Source organism: Pristis pectinata, chromosome 20 (genome assembly GCF_009764475.1).
Source record: "Pristis pectinata isolate sPriPec2 chromosome 20, sPriPec2.1.pri, whole genome shotgun sequence".
NCBI classification, from domain to species: domain Eukaryota; kingdom Metazoa; phylum Chordata; class Chondrichthyes; order Rhinopristiformes; family Pristidae; genus Pristis; species Pristis pectinata.
In genome coordinates, this window is record NC_067424.1 from 36354581 (window position 1) to 36380600 (window position 26020).

At 40.6% G+C, this 26020-nt stretch overlaps 1 protein-coding gene across 1 annotated transcript in view; it reads left to right on the forward strand.

Annotated features, from left to right (window-relative positions):
• sycp3 (synaptonemal complex protein 3) overlaps window positions 1-26020 on the forward strand; it is a 67946-nt gene that overhangs the window by 25550 nt on the left and 16376 nt on the right. Inside the window, exons 4-5 of the mRNA XM_052035114.1 lie at window positions 17904-17938; window positions 25059-25176. Of these exons, the coding sequence (XP_051891074.1) occupies window positions 17904-17938; window positions 25059-25176 (153 nt within the window). The remainder of the gene's footprint in view (window positions 1-17903; window positions 17939-25058; window positions 25177-26020) is intronic.

Below are 26020 nucleotides of genomic sequence, written 5' to 3' on the forward strand. Positions count from 1 at the left end.
GTGGAGATTTTATTGAATCAGGAGGCAAAAACCAGTTGTGCTTGGGTAGTTTGAAGGATTGAAGGAAACATTCTTGCCCCTCCTGGTCCAAATCAGGGCTCGGAAAGCACTCCCATGCAGGATCTCTGATACAGATGAGCTTATTTATCATGTACACTAGTTTATTGTCATGTGCAGTGAAATTCCTTTCTCGTGTGAAGCTCACAGAGTAAACAGCATAGGTGGTATTAATAAATACAGCAATAACAACAGCGATGAATGCAAAACAGTGGAGCGATGCAAAGTATAGTCGTGCAAAAAAGTAGTGCAAAAAGAAATGCTAAAGTGATAATAATGGAAGAGGTAGATTTAAGGGTTTGAGAACATGGCAGCACCACTGGGAAGGGGATTTGAAAGGGGTGATTAGTTCAGAAGTCTGGTAGCAGTGAGGAAGAACTTGTTCTTGAGTCTGGCCATTCGAACTTTCAAGTTCCTCAATCTTCTCCTTGAAGGTAGAAGAGAGAAAAGGGAATGGCCAGGGTGGCAGGCAATCTTGACGATACTATTAGCCTTCCTGATGCAATGCACCGTGAAGATGGACTGGATGAAAGGAAGCGATGAGCCTGTGATGGACTGGGCAGTGTTTACCATTCTCTGCAAGATCCCTCAGTCCAGAGTTGAGCAGTTGCCATACCAGGCTGAGATGCAACCTGTCAGAATACTTTCTATAGTGCATCTGTAGAAGTTCAAGAGAATCCCTGTGGACAAGCTGAATCTTCCCAGATGCCTAAGAAAGTACATATGATGTGTTTTCTTGATGACTGCATCAGTATTAAGGGACCAGGAGAGATTGCTGTTGATATGGATGCCTAAGAAGTCGAAGCTATCAATCATCTCTACAGCAGCTCCATTAATGAGGACAGGGTTGTGTTCACCCCACCCCCACTTCCTTAGGTTAACAACCAGCACTTTCATCTTGCTGATGTTAATCGCTAGGTTGTTGTTCATATGGTTCACAATCTCTTTCCTGTACTCTGTCTCATCTTTGTTGTTGATCCAGCCTATAACAATGGTGTCATCAGTGAACTTCAAAGTCGAGTTTATTGTCATATGCACAAGTATATGTATGCACTGGTGCAATGAAAAACTTACTTGCAGCACATAGTATCATATAAGCAGCATTCACAAGAAAAACATAAATTATAAACAATTTTTACAAGAAAGAACACAATTAGGAAAAAAAAACAGTCCATTTTAATTCAAAGGGATCATAGTGTTGCTAAACTGTAGCGATTTAGGGTTTTGCGGGTTGGTTCAAGAACCAAATAGTTGAAGGGAAGTAGCTGTCCTTAAACCCGGTAATGTGGGACTTCAGGCTTATATAGCTCCTCTCCGATGGTAGCTGTGAGAAGAAGGCATTGGTATTGGTTTATTATTGTCACTTGTACTGAGGTACAGTTTAAAACTTGTCTTGCATGCCATTCGTACAGATCAAGTCATTACACAGTGCATTGAGGTAGTACAGGGTAAAAACAATAACAGAATACAGAGTAAAGTATCACAGCTACAGGGAAGTGCATTGCAGGTAGACAATAAGGTGCAAGGTCAAACATGGTAGATTGTAAGGTCAAGAGTCCATTTCATCATATAAGGGAACCGTTTAATAGTCTTATCACCATAAGGCAGAAGTTGTCCTTGAGCCTAGGAGTATGTGTCCAGATGGTGGGGATCTTTGATAGTGGATGAATATCAAGTTGGTGCTGTATTTGGTTGGCCATAAGTCATGGGTATACAGGGAGTAGAGCAGGGGACTGAGCACCCTGGGGAGCACCAGTGTTGAGGGTCAGCGTAGATGAAGTGTTATGACCAATGCTAATCAATAGAGATCTGCTCATCAGAAAGTCTAGAAGCCAGTTACAGATAGAGCCCCCAAGACCAAGGTTCAACAGTTTAGAGATGAGCATATTATGTATTATAGTGTTGAAGGCTGAGCTATAATCAGTGAATAACATCCTGACATGGGTATTCTTATTGTTGAGGTGATTCAGAGCTGAATGTAGTGTGAGGGAGATGGCATCCTCACGATTTTTCCTGTGTGCAAATTGCAGGGGTCTAGATTGTCTGGGAGCCTGGTGCTGATGTGGGCCATTACCAGTCTCTGAAAGCACTTCACTATGGTCGATGTTAGAGAGACTGGTCAGTAGTCATTGAGACAGGACACTTCACTTTTCCTGGGGAATAGAATGACGGGTTTCCTTGAAGCAGATGGGGACAGTAGACTGTTGAAGTGAGAAGTTGACCATTCTCACCCTCCTGCACAAGCTTGTGGAAACCTGGCCTCTTAGCCATTCAGTGTAAACTGTTGCAAAGATCTGAAGGATGCTGTCTCAGCTTTCAAATTAAATTCCTGACCTGCCTCCTGAGAGCAGGTTCCTCATCCAGACTGTTAATTGATGCAGTTGAGATAGGTTTCAAATTTTTAAGAATTAGCCTTTCAGTCCATTTTAGGAGTACTTTGTGTGGTTTTGAGGGTCCCATAATGAAAAAAATTAAAGCCAGAATGCTCTCTCTAGCTTCAACAGAGGTAAGAAATGGGAGGAGGAATAAGTCATCTGGCATTTTGAGCCTGCTCTGCCATTCAACAAGATCATGGCTAATGTACCCCAGTGCCATTTTTCAGGGCCATCACCATATCCCTTGATTCCATTAATATGCATACAAGAACTCAAGAAAATAGGAAGAGGACAGTATGATCATGGCTGATCTATGCTGGCCTCAACTCCTCTTTTGTGCCAGTTCCCTATAATCCTCAAATATTTATCTCTCTCCACCTTAAGTATATCTAATAATCTGACCTCCACCGCTTTCAAGGGCAGAGAACTTCAGAGATTCACCACCTCTGAGAGAAGAAATCTGTCATCTCTGTTTTGAATGAAGTCGATGGTTGAGGCTCCACAGCTCTTCAGGGTAGAGAATTCCAAAGATTCACCACCCTCTGAGTAAAGAAATTTTTCCTTATCTCAATCCTACCCTCACTCTCTAATTGTACTCCCTGGTCCCAGATGCCTCAGTCAGGGGAAACATCCTCCCTGGCCCTAGCCTATCAAACTCTATAACGGTTTTGTAAGTTTCAATGAAATCTCCTCTCATTCATCTAAACTAGAGAAAACAATCAGCATCTATTCAATCTTTTATCTTACGGCAAACCCATCATCCCTGGGATCAGTCTAGTGAATCTTTATTGCACTCCCTCTATTAAGTAAGGAGACCAAAACTACACGATACTCCAGGTACAGTCCTGTACAATTGCAGTAAGACTTCCTTACTCTTGTAATCAAAATCTCTTGTTATAAAGGCTAATATACCACTTGTGCTTCTTATCGCTTGCTGCACCTACATATTGGCCTTCAAATGACTTGCGTGCAAGCATACCCTGGTTCCTTTGAACATCAACAACACACTTTATGCAACAAATACTTTCCAGTTATGTTACCAAAGCAGATGAGCTCATATTTTTCCACATTATATTCCATCTGCCATATTCTCACCCACTCAGCTTGTCCATATCCCCCAAAGCCTCTTCACATCCTCTTCCATACTTACAATCCTACCTAGTTTAGTATTATCAGCAAACTTGGAAATATGACATTTGGTCCCCTTAACTAAATTGTTGATATAGATTGAGAACAGATGGGATCCAAGTGTTCATACCCATGGCACTCTACTAATCACAGCCTGCCACTGTGAGGATGATCTGTTTATTCCCACTTTTGCTTTCTGTATCATAATCAATTTGTTATCCACGTTGGTATACATAACCTGATTCCATGTGCTCTCCTGTATTGACTAACCTTCTGTATGGGATTTGATCAAAAGCCTTCTGAAAATCCAAATATACCTTCTCCATATGCTATTCGACCAATCACATCCTCAAAGCAGATTAGTCACACACATCTTTTCTTCTATAGATCCACGTTAATCCTGCTCAATCCTATTATTATTCTGAACGTGTCCTGTTACGACAAGTTATTATGGATTCCAGCATTTTCCTACCCATGACATTAGTAGTTTGCTATTTTCTCTCTTCCCTCCTTTTTTAAATAGTGGGGTCACATTTCCCACCCTCCAATCCGTGGGAGCAGTTCCAAAATCAAAAGAACCCTGGAAAATAACAACTAGAGCAACCACACTCTGGAAATTCACCTCTTTCAAAACTTTGGAATGTAGATCTTCAGGTCCAAGGGATTAATCAACCTTCAAGCTCACCAACTTCTCAGGTAATATTTTTTGACTAATAGTTTCTCATTCTCACTGGACCATTTGATTCTCATAGAGTCATACAGCACAAAACAGGCCCTTCGGCCCACCATGCCCATGCTAACCACAATACCCATGTATTCTAATCCCTTTTACCAGCAAGTCCTCATGTGGATACTTGTTAAATATTGTGAGAGTATCTGCGACCTCCCCCTTGTGTAGCATTCTCTGATGTGGCAGACAAATTTTGCTTGCCTTCTTCCATGAAGATAAATACAAGATAATTGCTTAATCTCTCTGCTATTTCCATATTTCCCATATGAGGCCTACTGTTTGGTCTGTAGTGGTCTTTTTTTACATACATTTGAAAGTCTAACAGTTCATTTTCATGTTTCTTTCCACTCTACTCTCATCTTCCATCTTTTTTCATCAATTTCTTTGCCCTCTTCTGCTGAGTTCTAAAATGCTCCCAATCTTTGGGCCTATTTCCGGCAACTTTATAAACCTCTTTTATTTAATGCTATCTTTAATTTCTCTTATCAACCACAGGATGCATTATTTCTTTCAGTGTTAACCATTGCTTGTACACTGTCACACCTTTCAATGTGTTCTCCCAATCAACTACAGCCAACTCTCCTCCCATACTTCATGGATTTCTTTATTTAGATTTAAGACCCTAGTTTTGAATCAAACCACATCACTTTCAAACTTAATTTAAAATTCTATCCTGTTATGGTCACTGTTCCCCAAAAGCAAATTATAGTCATGAAAGGACAGCACTAGATTTCCTGCTACAGCAAGAGTGTAGATTTAGTAAAAGATTTTAAAATTAAGGAGGGTTTTGATCAGGTAAATTAAAAAAAAAATTTCACTTCCTAGTAAATCAGTAACAGAAACTGGGTGGGAGGTGTGATAGAGGGGAGACTGTTCTAGGTGGCCATAATTGACCAATGCCATGTACCTCAATTTACTACACATTTCAGCACTGTGGATTTCACTGATTCTCTTTATTGTATTTCTTTTAGCATGGACAGTCAGTCAGAGGCCTTCAGATTTGCAAGGATTGCAGGCTTCCTGAATGTTCAAAGGGTGATGCACTGTATTTATGTACAGCTTTGGGCTGCCCTTGAGAAACTGACACCCTGCATGAATTACAAGGCCTATCATTCCCTAAATGCATGAGATGAAACTTCTCATGGTTAGTGCCATGTATCTAGGAGGTTTGTATTACTCTTTCTATTGCAGCTTTTTTCCCCCAAACATAGTTCATTTAGAAGACTGGATCTGGGAAATAAGGATTTTCCCTGTCTTGGCTTTTGATCTGTGTCCATACTCCAGCGAATGAAGCTGATTGCTAGTATAAAAATTATCAGGTGTAGTGAATGCCAATGGGTTGTTCAGATTATGCTTCTGTTTCTCAATTGCTCTGGGTTGACCTGCCATTCTCTCCCGGGAGCGTTCCTTGCTGATTCATTTCATCTATCCTCCTGCTCAACCTCACTCTCATGGGGGCTCAGCTTTTGCCTGAGACCCTTCCAGAAGAGGTGGGAGATGAGCGGGTGGCAGAGGATGCGAGTTATGTACAGCCCTCCAAATAGTAGACAGGATGTGAGGTACAAAATATACATAGAAAATGCATGTGAGAAAGGCAGTGTTACATTGATCACGGGGATCTTCAATATGTGGGTAGACTGGGAAAATCAGGTTAATGATAAGATGAGATAACTTTATTAGTCATGTGTACATCGTAACACACAGTGAAATACATCTTTTGCGTAGAGTGTTCTGGGGGCAGCCCGCAAGTGTTGCCACGCTTCTGGCGCCAACATAGCATGCCCACAACTTCCTAACCCGTACATCTTTGGAATGTGGGAGGAAACCTATGCAGACACTGGGAGAATGTACAGACTACTTACAGACAGTGGCTGGAATTGAACCCAGGTCACTGGCGCTGTAACAGCATAACGCTAACTGCTACACTACCGTGCCTGCTAGGTTGATTGTGGACCACAAGGAAAGGAACTTGTGGCATGTCTATGAGATGGCTTTTTAGAGCAGCTTGTGGTAGAGCCCACTAGGGAACCAGCAATTCTGGATTTGGTGTTGTGTAATGAAATGGACTTGATCAGGGAGCTTAAGGTGAAGGAACCCTTAGGAGGCAGTGACCATAATATGATAGAATTCACCCTGCAGTTTGAGAGAGAGAAGCTGAAATCTGATGTAACAGTATTCCAGTTGAGTAAAGGTAACTACAGAGGCATGAGGGAGGAGCTGACAAAAGAAGTCAGGGACAGCATAAAAGCAAAGGAGAAGGCATACAATATGACAAAGATTAGTGGGAAGCCAGAGGATTGGGAATCCTTTAAAAGCAAACAGAGGACAACTAAACAAACCTATAAGGGAGGAGAAGATGAAATACAAGGGTAAGCTAGCCAAGAATATAAAAGGACATTCTAAAAGTTATTTTAGATACATAGAGTAAGAGAGAGGCAAGAGTGGATATTGGACCACTTGAAAATGATGCTGGAGGGTAGTAATGGGGAACAGGAAAATGGCAGAGGAGCTGGTAAGTACTTTGCGTCATTCTTCACAGTGGAAGACACCAGTAACATGCCAGAAATTCAAGAGAGTCGGAGGCAGAGGTGACTGTAGTCCATCACTAAGGAGAAGGTGCTGGGGAAGCTGGAAGGCCTGAAGGTGGATAAATCACCTGGACCAGAGGTTTACATCCCAGAGTTCTGAAAGAGGTAGTTGAAGAGATTGTAGAGGCATTAGTAATGATCTTTCAAGAATCACTGGAGTCAGGGAGGGTCCAGAGGAATGGAAAATCACAAATGTGACACCACCGTTTAAGAAGGGTGGGAGGCAAAAGACAGGAAATTATAGGCCGGTTAGCCTGACATCAGTGGTTTGTAAATTAAAGATGAAATTTCAGAGTGCATGGAAGTATATGATAAAATAGGATGAAATCAGCATGGTTTCGTTAAGGGGTGACCCTGCCTGACAAATCTGTTAGAATTGTTTGAGGAGATAACAAGCAGGTTAGACAAAGGAGAGTCATTGGATGTTATTTACTTGGATTTTCAAAAGGCCTTTGACATGGTGCCACACACGAGGCTGCTAAACAAGATAAGAGTCCATTGTGTTAGAAGCAAGGTACTAGCATGGGTAGAAGATTGGCTGACTGGCAGAAGTCAGAGAATGAGGATGAAGGGGTCCTTTTTAGGATGATAGCCAGTGACTAATGGAGTTCCACAGGGGTCAGTGTTGGGACCACAACTTTTCACTGTACACGTTAATGATCTGGATGAAGGAACTGATGGCATTGTGGTCAAGTTTGCAGTGTTACGGATTAGGTTACTATTTGATGAATGTCCCTTTAAGACATAGTACAGAAGTGTGTGTGTGTGTGGCGTGATTACGACAACAGGAGATAATGATGTACTGATGTTTTGGAGCAGACAGTCAGTCAGAGTCAGGAGAGAGAGAAGGGAGAGAGAGACCCTGCCTGTTGGTCTCTGTATCAATGAATGAAAAACAATAACTGTGTCTGTCACTACAATCCACGTATGGATTTTTGGAGTAATTTAGTGCAGGAGTCCACTTTGTCATTAACCTGTAGAGGGAAACAGGTATTTGTGTGGACGGCCAAGTCTCAAATGCTTTTGGGATAGCAGATACTTCGGAACAAAGCAGTGGAGTAGCCACTGCTGAATAGACACTGAGGTGTCGTATGGGTTCCATCGTGGAGCATTGGATTTCATAATGTCTCTATTCTTTCTCTCTACATTTTCTCTTCAGTCAACTGTGGTTTTGAAGAAACCTTTGCTCACGTTTCACCTTACGGCTTGCTGAACTGAACTTTGAGAACTATTCCTGGACTTGGAGTTTGGGAATTTGCCACACGCACACTTCGAGTTTAGTTTTTGGGGTTAATGTTTAAGATCTAACATTTTTACTTTTAACATTCTAACATTTTTACTTTTATTTTTCTTATTATCATACATAGTTACTAATAAAATAGTTTCTGACACTTATACGTGACTTGATGTGTTTCTTTTGTTGCTGGTACGTAACAGCAGACAATACCAAGATAGGTGGAGGTACAGGTAGTGTCGCAGAGGCAGGGGTTATGCACTTCGGTAGGAAGGGTAAAGGTGTAAGCTATTTTCTAAATGGGGAGAACATTCAGAAATCAGAGGTGCAAAGGGACTTGGGAGTCCTAGTTCAGGATTCCCTCAAGGTTAACTTGCAGGTTGAGTCAATAGTAAAGAAGGCAAATGCAATGTTAGCATTCATTTTGAAAGGACTAGAATATAAAAGCAAGGATGTACTGCTGAGGCTTTATAAGGCCTTGGTCAGACCGCCTTTGGAATATTATGAACAATTTTGGGCCCTGTATCTAAGGAAGAATGTTCAGGCCCTGGAGAGGGTCCAGAGGAGGTTCACAAGAATGATCCCAGGAATGAAAGGTGTGACATATGAAGAGCGCTTTATGTCTCTGGGCCTGTATTCAGTGGAGTTCAGAAGGATGGTTGGGGGGGGGGGGGGGGTGGTGGGATCTCATTGAAACCTACCAGATACTGAAAGGCCTGGATAGAGTGGACGTGGGGAGGATGTTTCCATTAGTAGGAGAGTTTCGGATCTGAGGACACTGCCTCAGAATAAAGGGACTTCTCTTTAAAACTGAGATGAGGAGGAATTTCTTTAGCCAGAGGGTGGTGAATCTGTGGAATTCATTCCCACAGATGGTGGTGGAGGCCAAGTCATTGGGTCTATTTAAGGGAGAAATTGATAGATTCTTGATTGGTAAGGGGTTAAGGGTTACAGGGAGAATGGGATTAAATGGCAGAGCAGACTCGATGGGCCAAATGGCCTAATTCTGCTCCTATATCTTACCGACCTTGGCAATCAGCGGTGAAGCAAAACTCTCCAAGGATTTTCATCCAGTGGCCATGTAATTCTCTTGAGGATTCAGTGCACAGACTCTGTTCACGGGCAGGGAGATAATACTGGTGGAAATGGTGGGCCACGTCCAGAACACCTGTCTTTGGTATTCAATTGCCAAGATCCCATGATGAAAGGTCACCATTTAACTCCCACATTGCACTTCAGTTGCTGTTGACATCGCGTATAGTTGCTTCTGAAAGCCTTGACGCTTGTTGACAATAAGACTTGCAGCAAATTGCACAAAGTTTACCATGATTACCAGGCAGCTTCCACTGAGTTGTTTCCAATGGAACATTCCTTTGCAGCAAGCAAAAGAATTTAATGATGCCTTTGGAAGTATTCTCTGTTTCAAGCAGCCTGGTAGTTTATAGTTACTGACAGGTACAACAGATGTTGCTTCAGTATCACCAAGGGTGCTCATGAGGACCTCTCGGCATATAAAGAAGAAATCTTCCAAATAATCAAGTGGATTCATTATGGATCAGTCATAGAATCATGAAAATTTACAGTACAGTATTCATTTACTTGCTTAGTATGATGCAGAAGACCACTTGGCTCATCGGGTCTATTCTGGCCCCCAACAAAGCAATCACATCAGTCCCATTTCCTCCCACTCCTTATTTCCCTGCAACCCTGCAATTAAAAGACCTCACCTTGGTCCTCTAAAGTCGTGATGGTGTTCAATCTCCTCTCAGGAGCTGGTATGCTCCCTCCCTTTGCTTCTGCCCAAGTGCTGCCCACTGGTACCAGGTGTTACCTTGCATAAAATGTGCATGTCAGACCTAGTCTTTGCAGCTCTCTCCAGTTTCTGAGCTGGTGCTTTGTGGTATTGAGGCAATGATTCCAGCTTCTCCTACCCCTGCTCTTCATGTGCTGCTAGGTGGGAGTGAGGGCAGGGAACAGTATGGGTGTTACTGCTTAAAGGTCTGCAGTGATTAAGGCAGAAAGAGGTTAACCATGGTGAGTATGGGACACTGATAAGCAAAATGCCCAGCACACATGTAGATGCACCTGGGCAGAAAATTCATTGATCAGAGGAAAGAACGGATGATAATTGTTGAGTAGATACAGTAGATGGTGTGTTTGTGTCATACCCAGTTGTACCAAGGCCTGACGCTTGAGCCAAACCATTGCTGTTCAGATGAGAACACTCTTCTTCAGACTGCAAGTGCCTCTATGAAGGGCAGAGTCCCCTCCTTTTTGTTGCTTGAGGCTTGTTACTGGCAGTTTTAGACAGAAGAAGAAATTCTGTATGCATGAATGCAGGTGGGGAGTGCAAAAGGGCAGCTGAACTTGTGGTTGTCATCGTGGTTTGGTGTGTCTGAGTTGATGTCTAGAGATACAAGTGTTGCTAGTGGTTGTGTTTGAAGATAGCAAATGTTAGAATGCTTCTTGACACATCTTTAAGAAGAATGCTGCAAATGCTGAATGTCAGAAATAAAAATAGAAAATGTTGTTAACATCTGTGGTGACAATTAATTAACAGCTAAGAATTCTGATCAATGCCCTTTTATTAGACTGATAAGAGATAGAAATGAAGCAAGTTTTAAATTACAGGGAAAGGTAGCGGGGCAGGAGGCAGCAAGAGGAAATGTTTGTATTAGGCAGAGAGATTGCTGAAAGAGGGTAATGGGATGTTTGGAGCAGATGTACGTAGGCATATCTTGATACATTTTGTCAGCTCATAGAAGTTCTTTCAGCACTGCTTCCAACTGTAGGGCTATTCACTCTAGGAGGGTAGCTCAGCTGTCGCTTACCTTTACCTTAACTCTGTGTCCCCCTGCAAGATCTGGCTCCTGCACTCGACCATAAGAACGTTGAGATTTTGGCAACTGAGAAATCAGAGGCATTCCCCCTCGCATCCAGTGCCTCCATCAGCCATTCCAACAGACATTGGCATGGGAGATTGTGATGGGTTTCCAGGCTACGGCAGCAGTAAGAAGCACAGGATTAATGCTGTTTAGGAGCAAACCAGTTTCTAGGCAAAAGATCCTGACGCTTGAGGGCACTGCAGTCAATGTGTTTTTCTGATATGTTGTGGTAGGCTGTGACTAATGAGAAAGTATTGCTGCTGTCTAGTTTTGTTTCAGTATGGTGTCAGTTGTTAGCTATGCATACCGTTCTTCAACTGGATCATTTTGTTTCTGATTTATAATCCTCTTAAATAATCCAGAATTACCAGGCCAAAATGAAACCTGACTTTATTTCAGCAGGGTATTTACGTTAATCTTGTCTATTATTGTATTGTGCACGGGCACTGCGTACTCAATATGATTTATACTGTATGTGCTTATTTGGAATGTTATTGGAAGTCATGGAGCCTCGCAGGATTAATGATGTTGAAGCAGCAGCATATGGTGCACAGTAATGTTAGCTTCACTCACATAAGCATTTTCCACATTTAACGATTTATAAATAGATGACAAGTTAGAGTCCCTAATAGCACCTGGTTCAAAATGGTGACTTGTATACGTACCATGTTTTCCTGCATTGCTTCTCTGGTGAGGGGATTGCATTTAATCAATGATAATTACATCATATCCATTTTCTTCTCATTTTTCTTGAAATACAAAAATATTGCTTTACACTCAATCTTCTGTCATACGCATCAACTCCATTAGCTGACTGATGATACATATTGGTGAGTATTGATGTTGAAGCTATTCATATAATTTACTTCTCAAATCACTGGCAGAAACTGTGAACTTAACAGAATTTAGGTGGGACTGGCACTTTTATTTATAGGAGATGTACAAAGTATGTTGTGCTTTTTGTAGCCTTATCCTTGAATTTAGTTTCTAAATTCTTCATCCTTCTGCCTGACTCATTACTGTACTTTGATCCAAGGCATGGAAAACTACCTGATACTTCACCCAGTTAAGAATGAGTATCGTCAGTGAATATTGACGGACTGTACGGTTGAGGCTATCATAACAGAAGCAGTTCCCACATTACCACAAAGTTAACATGCAGTTCTGTCAGTGACGACAAGATGGCTATCAAGAGCAACACATTTTCTCTTTTGCATCCGTCTAAAGCTGAACCAGAATGTTCACAATATAGCAGATCCCAAGATGAGTTTCAAACTACTTATCCATTGCTCTACCCTCCAGAACTGTGCTGCCAGTGTTCTAATTTGAACCATGCCCTGTTCACTTAGCGTCCCTGTACCTGCTGATCTACTTTAGCTCCTCTGTAAGTCACAACCTCTTTTTGAAATTCTTATGCTTACTTTTGAATCCCCCTATGGCTTTGCCCCTCCCTGCCTTCTCTTTAATTCTATCTTTGAACATCCCTGAAATTAAACATTAAACCTTCTGCTTGCAAAGCTGTTAGTTCTAGGATTCTCTCTTTAAACCTCTGTCTCTTTCTTCCTTTAGAGCAGTCAGTGTAACTCGAGAGCTGGAAAGTGGGAGTCTCATAAATCAATTTTGGTCAGCATGAATACAATTGGTTAAATAGCCTCCTTCTGTAAATTTTAATGAATCTATGATTGATTGTTAATGTATTCACTTGATTTTTTTTAAAGGTTTGCTCTTTTTTCTGCTGAGAGGTCTTCATGAGCACACGTGGTACTTAAGTTTGGTCCTGTGAAATGCAAGTTGTTTGCTTTTAAATTTCATCTTTCATCACCTTTATCTCTTCCTCACTCGAGTTACTGAAGCCATTTTTAATGCTTGTGCCCCTCATGAGTCTGCTATCTAATTATAGAGCAGGGATTGGTCCTAAAACCTGCAACCTCTTGTGCCTCCTAAAATCTGTGTTGCTCAGGCATTCACCTGCCAAGCCAACAACTGGTCCTGTTCCTGGTTCCATAGAATAAATCATGGGCAGCATTTTTCACTGATACTTGAATTTTAGTTTCAGATTATGGATGACATTTTAACCTCTTGAGAGTGAGTGGGTTTTGTAGTAGGTGAGAGATTAAATCAGCAAAAGCAGTTGGGGTGATGAGAACTCAATATGAGCCCACTGAATTCTGGATTTAGCTGGAGCACGATTTTGGCGATCAGGAAATGCTAAAGGAAAAGTGTTGATAATTTAAGTATAATGTCAGTCATTAATAACAAGTTTAACCAAATGTCTGAAATTTGACTGTGAGTGCACAGATTACCTGAGCTCTTGTCTGAAATCCTGTTGACAGCAGAGGAATACTGAGTGGCAGCTGAGGTACTGACAATGTCATCTCAATAAATAATGCGACTTCACATGTTCTCACTTGAATGCCTGTGAATAGTTTTCTTCATACGAGGTGTGCTAATAATTTCTTCAACATACTTTTGAGGAAGTCTTGAGAGAAGTTGCAGTAACCTTGTTGTTCATTATCTACCCTCTTACACTGCTTACTACAGTTAGCAGCTCTCTACCAAAGGTAGAACTTAGGTGCTGTAGGAACCAAAGAAGAAGTGGCCTGAGTGTCCAAGAGCGATGGACTGTCGACAGAGGTGCAGCTTGTTAGAGCCTGTACATAGCTCTACATACAGAGATTCAGGTTTTTGTTTCAGAACATCAGTGCCTCAGGAGAGATCTCTGGTAACCTCCATGGATAAGATATCCTGTTTGCTGGACCTGGTGGATACAGTCCAGGTAGCGAGGCCCTTATCCTCAATGCTTCAGAATCATTCAAAAGCTCCACTGGAGACATAGTCACACACAAATTTACAAGGCACGTAACAGCAGCCCTTGTTTGATGGGGCTGATATGTATCCTAACTTCTCTGCAGATAATCGTGGTCTGAATAAGAGAACACTTGGATTTGCTGCTCTGGCTGGATTCCCAAGATGCACTGGGTGTTGTACTGAAATGCACTCAAGTAGCAGCCAAGGCATTTGTAGGACAGCCTGGCAGATCCATCAGTTGGAAGGGACTGTACTCCATAATGTGAAGCTGATCTGTAACTATAGGTGCGAGTAAGGCATTGCAAGCAACTACATTGTTTCCAAAGTCCTATTAAATATGCATTTGTCATTGTGCCTGCTACTCTCGGTAAGCAGTGTAAAAGGGTAGATAATGAACAACAAGGTTACAGCAACTTCTCTCAAGACTTCCTCAAAAGTATGTTGAAGAAATTATTAGCACACCTCGTATGAAGAAAACTATTCACAGGCATTCAAGTGAGAACATGTGAAGTCACATTATTTATTGAGATGACATTGTCAGTACCTCAGCTGCCACTCAGTATTCCTCTGCTGTCAACAGGATTTCAGACAAGAGCTCAGGTAATCTGTGCACTCACAGTCAAATTTCAGACATTTGGTTAAACTCTTTTATCAGAAACCATGGAAGAAATGTGGCAGTGGATGGCTGCATGGGCTTTGCTCTGTCAAGCCTGCCACATAAAGAAATTGGATCTCCCCTCTAAAAGCAAGCAACCCCCCCCCCCCCCCCCACAGTGCATCGGAAAATTAAATTTCCCCTATAACCAAGTTATGAATTTTTTGATTTAAGTGAGTTTGTGTCATTGTAAGAATTCAGATTGCACTGGTAGATAAAAATAGAAAGTGCTGGAAATACTCAGCAAATCAGACAGCACTTGTGGAGAGAGAAACAAAGTTAGCATTTAAGTTCAACGAACCTTCGTCAAAAGCCAGTAGATGTTTCACACAAAAATATTGATATTTGTTTTTCGGAGGCTGTACCTGAACTGATGAGTATGCTGATAGTTTATACCCTGTAACTGCATAGTGACCTGATTACCATGCCTATCCAGTCTTGTTTGAACACCACACCCACTCCAAACTGAGCAAAGCATTGGTACTGCCATATCCTTTTCATTCCATGATGAAGAACACCTCTTCTTATTGTTCCTGATTCAATCATTTACTTCCACAACCACATTCTTCTGTCAAAGTTTGATCATGAGACTTATTAGTCTTCCACAGTGTCAGACAAAGTGTGAGGTGTTGCATTTTGAGAAGTCAAACCAGGGTAGGACTTGTATAGTGAATGGTAGGGCCCTTGGGAGTGTTGTGGAACAGAGGGACCTAGGAGTGCAAATACATACTTTGCTGAAAATGGCGCTGTAGATAGATAGGGTGGTGAAGAAGGCATTTGGTGTGCCAGCCTTTATCAGTGAGGGCATTGAGTATAGGAGTTGGGATGTTATGTTGCATTTGTACAAGACATTGGTGAAGCTGCACTTGGAGTATTGTGTACAGTTTTGGTCACCCTGTTATAGGAAAGATGTCATTAAGCAAGACAGAGTGCAAAGAAGATTTACAAGGATATTGCCAGGGCTTGAGAGCCTGAGTTATAGGGAGAGGTTGGGCACGCTAGGACTTTATTCCTTGGAATGTAGATAACTGAGGGGTGACCTTATAAAGGGTTATAAAATCATGCAGGGCATAGTTAGGGTGAATGCACAGTCTATTTCCCAGGAAAAGGGAACGAAAAACTAGAAGGTATAGGTTTAAGGTGAGAGGGGAAAAATTCGAAAGGGACCTGAGGGGCAACTTCTTCACACAGAGGATGGTGAGTATATGGAACAAGCTACCAGAGGTTGAGGTAGGTACAATAACAACATTTAACAGGCATTTGGATAAATACATGGATAGGAAATGTTTAGAGGAATATGGGCCAAACATGGGCAAATGGGACTAGCTTAGATGGGCACCTTGGTTAGCATGGATGAGTTGGGCTGAAGGACCTGTTTCTGTGCTGTATTATTCTATGACTAAATACCAGAGTCTCCAGTGCTATATGAAACCCAGAGCTTTTAACTAAATAGTTGAAATTCTGTCAGAAATAGTACTTTTAATTATTTTGTATGCTGTGTCAAAAATGCAATCAAAGTATTTAAATGTTTTACAGCTGCTTCAGTAAACAGAACTATAATTGATTAATTAAGTACACATGAGAATACTTGGACTCGGTGCTCCTGCCTCTACTTCCCAGGCTCAGTTTTACTTTATTGGAAAGTGATAGCGTACTTGGCAGATTCTAGAATGTCTAAGATTCCTGGATCAAAACAACTAACTCCATTATTTACCCAGTCTTTGCATCATTATTTAAGAGAAGCATTGATTAATGGAACCTGTTTCCTGATAATCTGCCGCTACTGCCTGGTTCGACACGAAATGATCTAAAAACAGGAAGTGGTCACAAATAAGCACCAGTTTTGTCAGCGTCAGAAAGGTACAGTGACTGTTTTGTGTGAAGGGATCCCATTCATCAAAATATTCTGACAAGTGTCTCCACACAAACCTGTCAGGCTTTTTAGCTGCCCTACTTTTTGTATTCATTTTATTTCAAATGTATTTACAAAAAAAATGAGTTATTTATTTATTAGAATAACTAAATTATATTATTGCTTCCTGTGAGATGCATTGAAGTTTGCTTGAAGTTCTATTTACCATTTTAATTATATTTAACATATACTATTGTAATTATGCCTAAATAAGTTATTTTTATTTCCTTTTCAGTTACTGTGATCCAAGTTTTACTGTAAATTTTTAAATGATTGAATAACATTCAATAATTTTCTACTTTCAATCTTGTATTAGCTGAACTTGTACAGGTATATATATCTACCCACTGCCATTTTGTTTGTAGAGGCTCATCAAAACATTTTGATGAAGGGACTCCTTGCAAGCAAGAAAAGAGCCTGCTTGTTGACAGCACTGCATTGGTTACTAAATCAGAAATGGGAAGCTAAATGGATGCTTCACCGAAGCTTCTATCATTCCATTTGGTTTATTTCCTGTTAAAATTAAAATCCATTCTACTCTAAAGTTTGCACTGACTGGCAAAAGAGTTCTAAGAAAAAGTATAAAAATAACATCTCTATTGAAAGATTTTGTAAAAGAAATCTGAAATACAGAAATCCAGTTAGAAACGGAAACTATGGAACTAATGAGTTAATCCTATAGAATTCTTATAGCCTGTGAGTTATGATGGAAGCTCGTTCACATAGTAAACACTATATCTTATTTCTGTCAACTACTTTGTTTTATTCATTTATGGGATGTGGGCATCACCAGCAAGACCAGCACTTATTGCCTCTCCCCATTTGCCTTTAAAAAGGTAGTGCTGAGCAATCTTATTGAAGTGCAGTTATGCTGGTGATAGTAGTCCTACAGTGCTGATATATAAGTTACAGGATTTGGACCCAGCACTGATGAAGGAATGGTGATATTTATCCAAGTCTGGATGGTGTGTGACTTGGAGGGAAGCCTGTAAATGATTCCCATGTGCTTGCTGCCATCGGTGGCAGAGTTAGTAATTTGGGAAGCACTGTCCAAGTAGTCCAGGCAAGTAACTGCAGTGCATTTTGTAGAAGGTAATGCTGGAAGTGAAAGGTTCAGGCTGGTAGAGACAGTGCCAATCAAGCTTTATCCTGGATGGTGTTGAGCTTTTTGTGTATTTTTGGAGCTGCACATATCCAGATAATTGAGCAGTATTTAGAACAGTGCCCTGAACCATGACCAGAAGGTACACACTCCTCTTTATAGGCATTTTCAGATCTTGTATCTAATTGTGGCAAAGTAGGAGGAAGAACAACAGGAAAGCTGTTCAAGACTCCTCCACCAGAGTGAATGCTATATTTTATTGCAACAAATACATTTAATTTATATTTCTGCTGTACCTTTTGGAGTTCCTCCACTCCAGCTCAAAAAGATTTACATTTAGTTTTGCTTTAATTTGAATGTGCTTTACCGATATTAACTGACACTGCAGGTGAATGAACCTGTATTAACTATTCTTATCTGTGTTTATAGCAGTGATGTGGCCACCATGCTTGAACGATTTGGAGGTGAGTGCTTTTATGTCAAAATATTGTAACAGGGATTTCTATTAGATAACATGATCCTTAATACATTTAGTTTTGTAATAAATGGAGGAACTGATGTGTGGTCATGTGTAGAAATGAAATTCTCTAATTCAGAGTTGTTTGAGTTAATTACCTCTTACATTAAAAATTAAGTCAGTATTTGCAAAAACTAAAAGGAATTATGATTGGTTTAATATCTTCAATATTTTTTGCAGCACAGATGCAGACACCACACATTTGCCAAAAATAGCATGATTGTATTTCAGATGATGCAAACCAAGAACTCACAACATTCGCAGAATGTCTATAAACACTTGTTTATTAAAGCAGCTGTTCTACCTCCAAGTGGGGATTTAACACGTAACAAATGCCAGAAGCATAGCATTTTGTAATAATCCTTTCTCCTAACAAAGAGGAGCCCCTCAAGCACCACTGGTGTAGTTACAGAGCATCGTGAAGGGGAAAAATACCCAATACAATAAAAAGGAAGTGTGTTTGGTTGAGTGTTCCCAGTACTTTATCCTCATTTTTCAAAAATGGATACATCTTAATGTATGAGTAGAAACTACTCTCAGGTTAATGATCTTTACCTTAGTTGCTATATTTTCATTGAATAAGAGCAATAATATGGTTATGGTGGATATTTCACAAAGTTTGAGAACTTGAAGCAGAAATGCCTTTCGATAGCTACACCTTTAATCCAGAACGAGTGGGATTGGAGGAGAAGTTATTCACTGTGAGAACAATTTTAGCCAGGTGAATGAGATTGCTGGTGGAGGGGAACTAGTTGGACCTCTGTTCAAGGCAGAAGCAGAAGGCCCTCAGACCCTCCTAGTGTGGGATGAAGATGTAAAGGGATCGTACATCCATAATAAAGATTAGCTAGTTGGGGGCTGGGAATTAGAAATTGTCAAAGTGGCAGATAGCATCAGAGGTGTCATGGATGTAAGTGGGTAGAGACTGGACTGGAAGAAAGAATGCAATCAAGGAAGGAATAAGTTTGGTTGGGAAAGAGCAGACTGAAATAATGGTTCTGCTTGGACAATCCTGCTTGTGCTCTTGGGCAGAAGGTCAAAGTGGGCTGCACGGGACTGAGAGACTGAAAATGAGATTTGTGACTGGGAGACAAAGGCCTGATGTTTGGTGGTGGGGTCATGATCCAGAGGGTAGGAGTAGGTATCTGACAGCTGATGTTTGACTTCTGCAAGACAGTTTGCCAGACCGCAATGGCATTCATCCTTGTTGGCAGGTTTGATGACAATATCAGGAGTGGTTCTTACTGAACAGAGTGCTGCAAGTTCATAAGGGAGTGAGTAAGGGTAATGGTGCTGTGGCACTTAACAATAAATAGATCTACAGGGGGTAAGAGGCCACAGGATAAATTGGGAATTCTGGAGATAGGAGAAAGGGTCTGTGGTCTGGGCTAAAGACTCCTGACCATAGAAATGCGCATGGAGGTGGAATTGAGGAAGAATCTTATGTAGCTTGAACTTCACTTGCTCTGTCCTGTTATGAAACCAAGGATTTCATTGCCTAGAAATTGGATCGCTCCTGATTGAGCCTGTGTCTGTTCCTGTTGGTGCAGGTTGGAAATGGTATTTTATCACAAAAGTTTCTTACAATCGTAGTGTAAGGCCAACATCCAAGCCACTATCAACACAATAAAAATCACCTCACACAAGATTTCACTTATAATTATGCAACATAGGCTTTCAAGAATTTAGTAAACCCTTAAGCTTTGCAAATTCACTGTTGAAACCCACTGATGCAGTATTCCTCTGCCATCATGCATGTCACATAGTCTTGCAGCCCCTTAATGAGACTTTTGAGCTATTGGTTCTTCTGCTAATGAGGAAATCATTCAACGTAACGAATTTGACTCTCTAGATGATCCCTGGGCAAGTTTCTCCTTTATTGTTAAAAGTGTGAAATTTTGAGTGAGGTGGTGAAAAGCACAACTTCTCCCCGTCCTCTATGAGTAAATTACTAAATGAACCACTGACAGCCCAGAGTTGGTGCCTTTACCTGTGTCCATGCAGCTTACCACCTTGAGAGGTTTCAGGGTAAATTTCCCAGCATACAGGTCTCACTCATCTTTACGAACAATGCTTGTAAAGTTATCTGCCGGAGTCAGTGGGAATAAATGGTATTCACAGGTCTGCTCTCTTTTCTGAAATGTAACGCCTGTGAAAGTTAAGTAAAATGGGGCAAATGGTAATCAGATATTTTGGAAATAATGCAAGAGCAGGTAATTTAATATCTGGTATTGTCCATGGTTCTCAAATTAAATTGTTTTTTTAAGGTCCACTGGTATATCCTGGGAGGTTGCATCAAATGAGAAAGTTGTCATGTCTTCCTTTCAGAGATGATCCACTCCAAAATGCTATTCATCTTGGGCAATCGCTTGAGATTGAGGACAGCTTGCTTCCAGTCTGGTTTTTTGAGATCTGAGGTGACTCATGAGGCCAAGTAGGACCCACAGACTCTTCCACAGGGTGCTTGGATAGTTTGTGAGAAGGTCCACTGCTTTTGCTGTTTCGGTTGGGCTTCTGTGCAGTCCTGATGTATGGACTTGAGACTCTCAATATGATCCCAAATGCTATTTCCCATCTTGAGCTCATATGGGCCAGGGATTCCCAGAGTCACTGGGGAGGTTGCAATTTTTCAAGGATGCTTTGAGCAAACCCTTGAATCTTTTCCACTGTCAGCTTGATAATGTAATCTATTATTAAGAAGGCAGTAACAGGACACTTGGAAATTAGGATGAGATTTGGTTAGGGGACAGAAAACTGAGCAGGAATAAACAGATCTTTTCTGGTTGGATATTGAACAGTTGAGTGCTGCTTGGATTGTCACAGTCTCTGTCAAAGTTTGCTGATGAAACAAAGCTAGGTGGTCTTGTGAGGAGAGAGCCTTCAGGAGGTTATTGTCAGACTAGGTGAATGGGCAGATGGGATATAATGTGGAAAGATATGTGTTTATCCACTTTGATAGAAAAATTAGAAAGGCAGGTATTTTCTTTTGAATGGTGAGAGATTTAAAAGTGTTGGCTTTCAGAGACACTTAGGTGTCTTCATACACTGATCACAGAAGGTTCGGCAAGCACTTAGGAAGGCAAGCAGCATGTCGGCCTCAATGAGAAAGGATTTGAGCACAGGATTAGAGACATATTTCTCCAGTTGAGTAGAGTCCTAATGAAACCACATCTAGAATATTGTGTATGGGCAGTCTCCTGACCTAAGGAAGGATATACTTGCAGGACCAGGAGTGCAGCGAGGGTTCACCAGATTGATTACTAGGATATTAAGGGAGTCTAGACAATGGGAATAGTGTAGGAAAGGGGTGCTTAGATAAGAGATCAGTCATATTATTGAATAGCAGAAGTGGCATGATGGGCCAAGTGGCCTATTGTTGCTTCTTTTACTTATGTTCTTTCTTGGTGGCAGAGTTAGCTGGGTAGAGATAGTATTGGTTTCTCCATTCAAGTTTGCTGAATGAGGGAGGTCTGCAGTGTCGTTTCCTTTCCAGTCATGCACAGAAAGGATCACATCTAGATAACTAAATGATTCTAGCATGAGATTACACTCTAGCTTCCTCACACACCCCACCTTAGAAAACTGAAAGCATTACTGTAGTAAAGTTCTTTACCACAAAATTTTTACATACAATGAGTTCTTACTGTCAATGACTTGCTATACATTACACTGTCTTCATTTTCAAAACATCAACATTCAGATTGTTTTTGACTACAAATGCATGATTTTTAGTGCAAAGGGTTGCAGCATCAGACTCCAAAACAGCCTTTGGTTCTTGATTTTGAACCTTTTCAAGAACTTAAGTAGATCATGGTTAATATAAACCACGGCATCTGTAACATGCATTTCAAGTTGTTGAAGAGATAAATTGAGTTGTTGAACTAATATAAGATTTAAGGTACCTTTCTCAATGCTTGACTACTTATTGAGCTTCACTGAGAAATAACTGACTGGCCTTTCCATACTAGCATCTTGGAGCAGCTTCGACCGATTCCAGTATATTTATCAAAATGGCAGACTTCTCAAGTGTTCGTGCATGATTCTGACCAGATAAACTTCAGGTCTTTTCTTCCAGACATGTCCTTGGGACTATTACTTTAGTGAAGTATGAAACAAACTTCCTGTAGAACCCATTTACGCCAAGAAGTCTCAGCATTATTTTTTGCCATTGCAGGAAGTCTAATATCGCTTAGGCATTAACTTATCATGGTAGCACTTGATCATGATCAATTACATGTCCAAGATAAATGAACTTAGCAGACTTCTGTTTTGACCTAGACCAGCCTGTCAAGCAAAGCTTTCAGTTATTTGAGATGGTCACTCTAAATATTACTGTACGCTAAAAGGTCAGCGTATACCACAGTTATTCATCCCAGCAATCATCTTACTGGTCAGTCTCTGAAAGGTTGCCAGTGCACTTTTTGTACTAAGTGGCATGACTTTGCAATAAAAAAGATCATCTGGTGTACAAAAGCAGATACATGTTTTGCTTGGTTCGTTAAGGTTATCTGCCAATATCCTTTGAGCAAATCGATCTTACTAACAAATGCAAAGTTCTCCATCTTGTCAACACAATTCTTTAGTCTTGACATTAGATATGAAACTGTATTAAACATGTAATTGATAACAAATCTTAAAGAACCATTGTGTTTGGTTCCATTACTATCAGAAACTCCGAAGTACTATGAGTTGATTCAGTTATGTCATTGTTTGGTGTTGTTTCTCTGACCTTTGCCAATTTGCTAGAGTTGACTTGAATTTAGGGGTACTGCTTAATTAGTTTGGCTTCTACATCAGCATCATGAAAAGCCAAAGATGTTTATCTACACATATTGCTCATATTCTTCCAATATGTCAGTTATCTTTTCTCATTATCTTGGCAGTAGATAGTATACACTTATCCAGATTTTCTAGTACTTTGTGGAACAGCTTCACAGCCAAAGACTGTTGGCTGTTTTGGTTCCAGACATCTAACCAGCTGATTCTGCATTCTCCCTGTTACTAGCATCTTCATTCCGGCTATGCTTTCTGCTGAGTATGTTCATGTTCATTATTCCTTTGTAGAATGTACAAGCAGAGAGTGATAGTCCTTGTGGTTTACATTGAACACTGGATTCTGAAGGAGACCCTAAAATACTGCATGAATGCAGTATATCCTCCTTAAATCCATGGAAAATCCTCAGTCCTTGCAGATCTATGTGTCGCTCAGCCTAATGATCTGTGCTCAAGAAAAACAGCAAGGCTCCTACTTCCTATGGAGATCATCAGTGATCTCTCAGATGGTGCTTGATCAACTGCACTTAGAATTTTCTGGAGGTGGAGATGTTGAAGGTGACAGTGACCTTGACCTCTGCAGGTGGAACAGTCCAGGTGTGTATTGGAGTTCTGCTGGTGGAACATCATAAATATCTATCACTGCTGTGTAGAAAACGGATGCGTTGCTCTTTGGAGAGCTGGAGATAGGAGAACAACTCCCTGAACATTGTTTGGGAACGGGCTATTGACGTGATTCCTTCTCCCTGAAGTGCCCAGACATGCCTGCCCAGGCTCTATCACTAATGTTATACCTCCAAAAGCACACCCAATGGGACTAGCACAGAAGCACCCGTGAAAAAGAAGTGGAGAATTGGCAGTGCACCTCGACCGGAGTCACTGTGTTAGTTTGTAGTGGCTTCCTGTATGACCATCCAGCCTCAAGTGATCACTAGAGCAAACTGTGGGAGCAGTCAAATGGTTTAAGTAGTCCTTTAAATAGTACAGATGCATTGACTAGAGCGCCATGGAAATCTGTTTGGGGTGTGTCAGGCATGCTTTGCACAACGTGATCTAATTTCTCCCAGCAATTGCATGTCTAATATGAAAATGGGTTATCCACACAATCATGTTTTCTGGAGTAGCACAATATATCATGAAAATCATCACTGTTGTGCTGTACTGCAGAAACGATTGGTTTTCATATGCCTAGCACTGGAAAGGATTATGCATAGACACAGCTGAACTTAAGGCACTGTTTTCCTATGGGTGCCCAACAATCTTACTAAAGCGTAAAATTGTCACCCACTTTCAACTTCAAATGAACCAGATGATGTTGTTGTTCTGCAAATTTTGGTTCTGTACACCAACTTTTCACATGATGACGTCTGCTATGAGCAAAGGATCTAGGTCATACCTTGAGACTTTCACAGAAATATCACTGCTAAAAAGCATAATGCTAAATCCTCTGTTAAGGGATGGGCAGATCCTTGCTGTCCATTTAAGGCAAGTTGAAAAATTGCATGCAAGGTACTGAATACAAAAACCAAGAGGCAATGATGTGCCTATTGAAAATGATGCTGAAGTAAACGGGGTCCTGTTTGTAGCATTGGGCTCCATACTACAAAAATGATGTTGAGGTTTTAAAAAAAGGTACAGTACAGATTCACCAGGATACTGCCTGGCATGAGGAAATACAAAAGGATTGGGAGTTTTTTTTCATCCAAACAATGCAAGTTTATACTGAGATGACTAGAAAGATACGGCGTTATGAAAGGAAGGGGCAGGGTTTTTGGAAGCATGCAGTTAATGGTAGTTGAGGGATTTGGAACAGTCTGCAATGGATGCAAGATCAAATCTGAGAAACTCAGAACTAACAGAAAGGAAAATATCTGTAAAGAGTCATGAAGATGTGGAATTCACTTTCTTGAGTTAGTGGTCAATACTCAAGAAAAAAAATGGATAAACAGATAAAGGAAAAAGTAAGAGTACATGGTGGATAATTGAAATTAGAAACATTTGTTCACATAGAGGTTAAATACTGACGGGAGGAAGCTGCTGTGGTTAGCCTATTTCTATTATTCAATATTTAGAAGCTCCCCTACTATTCCTCTCATGCAGGTAAGACAACATCAACTAATCGGCACACAACTGGAGAATTTGAGGAATAATGATATTTGCAAGTGGCAGAGAATTGAGATGCATTCACAAAGAACTTCCAGATAGAGCTGGGGATTTCTTACTAAATGGTTGTGGCATAGTAGCAGACAGGTCAGTTTTACCGGTCTTTTCATTGCCTGTTAATTCCTTTGCAGCTGATATTAATAAGGCTATCTTGGCTAAGAAGAAACGACTGGAAGTGTACACTAAGTCTTCATTAAAGACCAGCAACCAAAAGATAGAACAAGTTTGGAAAGTGCAACAAGAAGAAAGGTAGTGCAGAGAAAATTTATTTCAGACAAACGTAAAAGCAAAGTGAAATTTTTTTAAAAAGATTGCAGACCCTGCACATCTGAAACAAAAACAGAAAATACTGGAAACATATAACAGGTCAGGCAGTATCAAAGGCTTTTGTCAGAACTCCAGGTTGCTTCAAAGGTTTCGTCAGGCTACAAAAGCCAGAAATGCTACAGAAGGGTCTTGAGTTCTGACAAAAGGTGTTCGACCTGAAACAAGGGCAGGTCTGTAGAGGGAGAGAGACAGCATTAATGATTTGTTAAACCTTTTTCCTCTCTACTGATACTGCTTGACCTGTTGGATTTTTCCAGCAAAATTTTTCAGTACTTAATAGTTTATTTAATTCAATGCAATTATATAAAAAAGTTAATTGATGCAACAGGTGTCATAGAATAGATATATGTTTCTTATTGATGAGACTATTTCATCCTTAGATTACTGCAGCATATCTTGCAGATTTCAGTGCTCTGGCTGGCAGTTCTGAACCCAAAAGGACTCCAACCAAAGCTAGAATTTTGTGAAATACAAGATTTGATTCTAATATATAAATTACAGCACTTCCTAATTTTTTTTCGTAAGCCAGCTATCTGATATACCTACGTAATCATCCTATTTAATGGCCTCCAAACCAAAATATCAAGTAAATCATATAAGCATGGTTCTGATTCCTCTCTGTGGAATTACCAGGCTCAGTTCGAAACTCTATTCGCCTAAATTCAAAACTCAGTCAAGATTTGCAATAAACAAAATTTGGGTCAGTCAGCTTTCTCTCTCTCTCTCTCCATAATTTGCATAAGGATATGGTTGGGAATTAACCTTC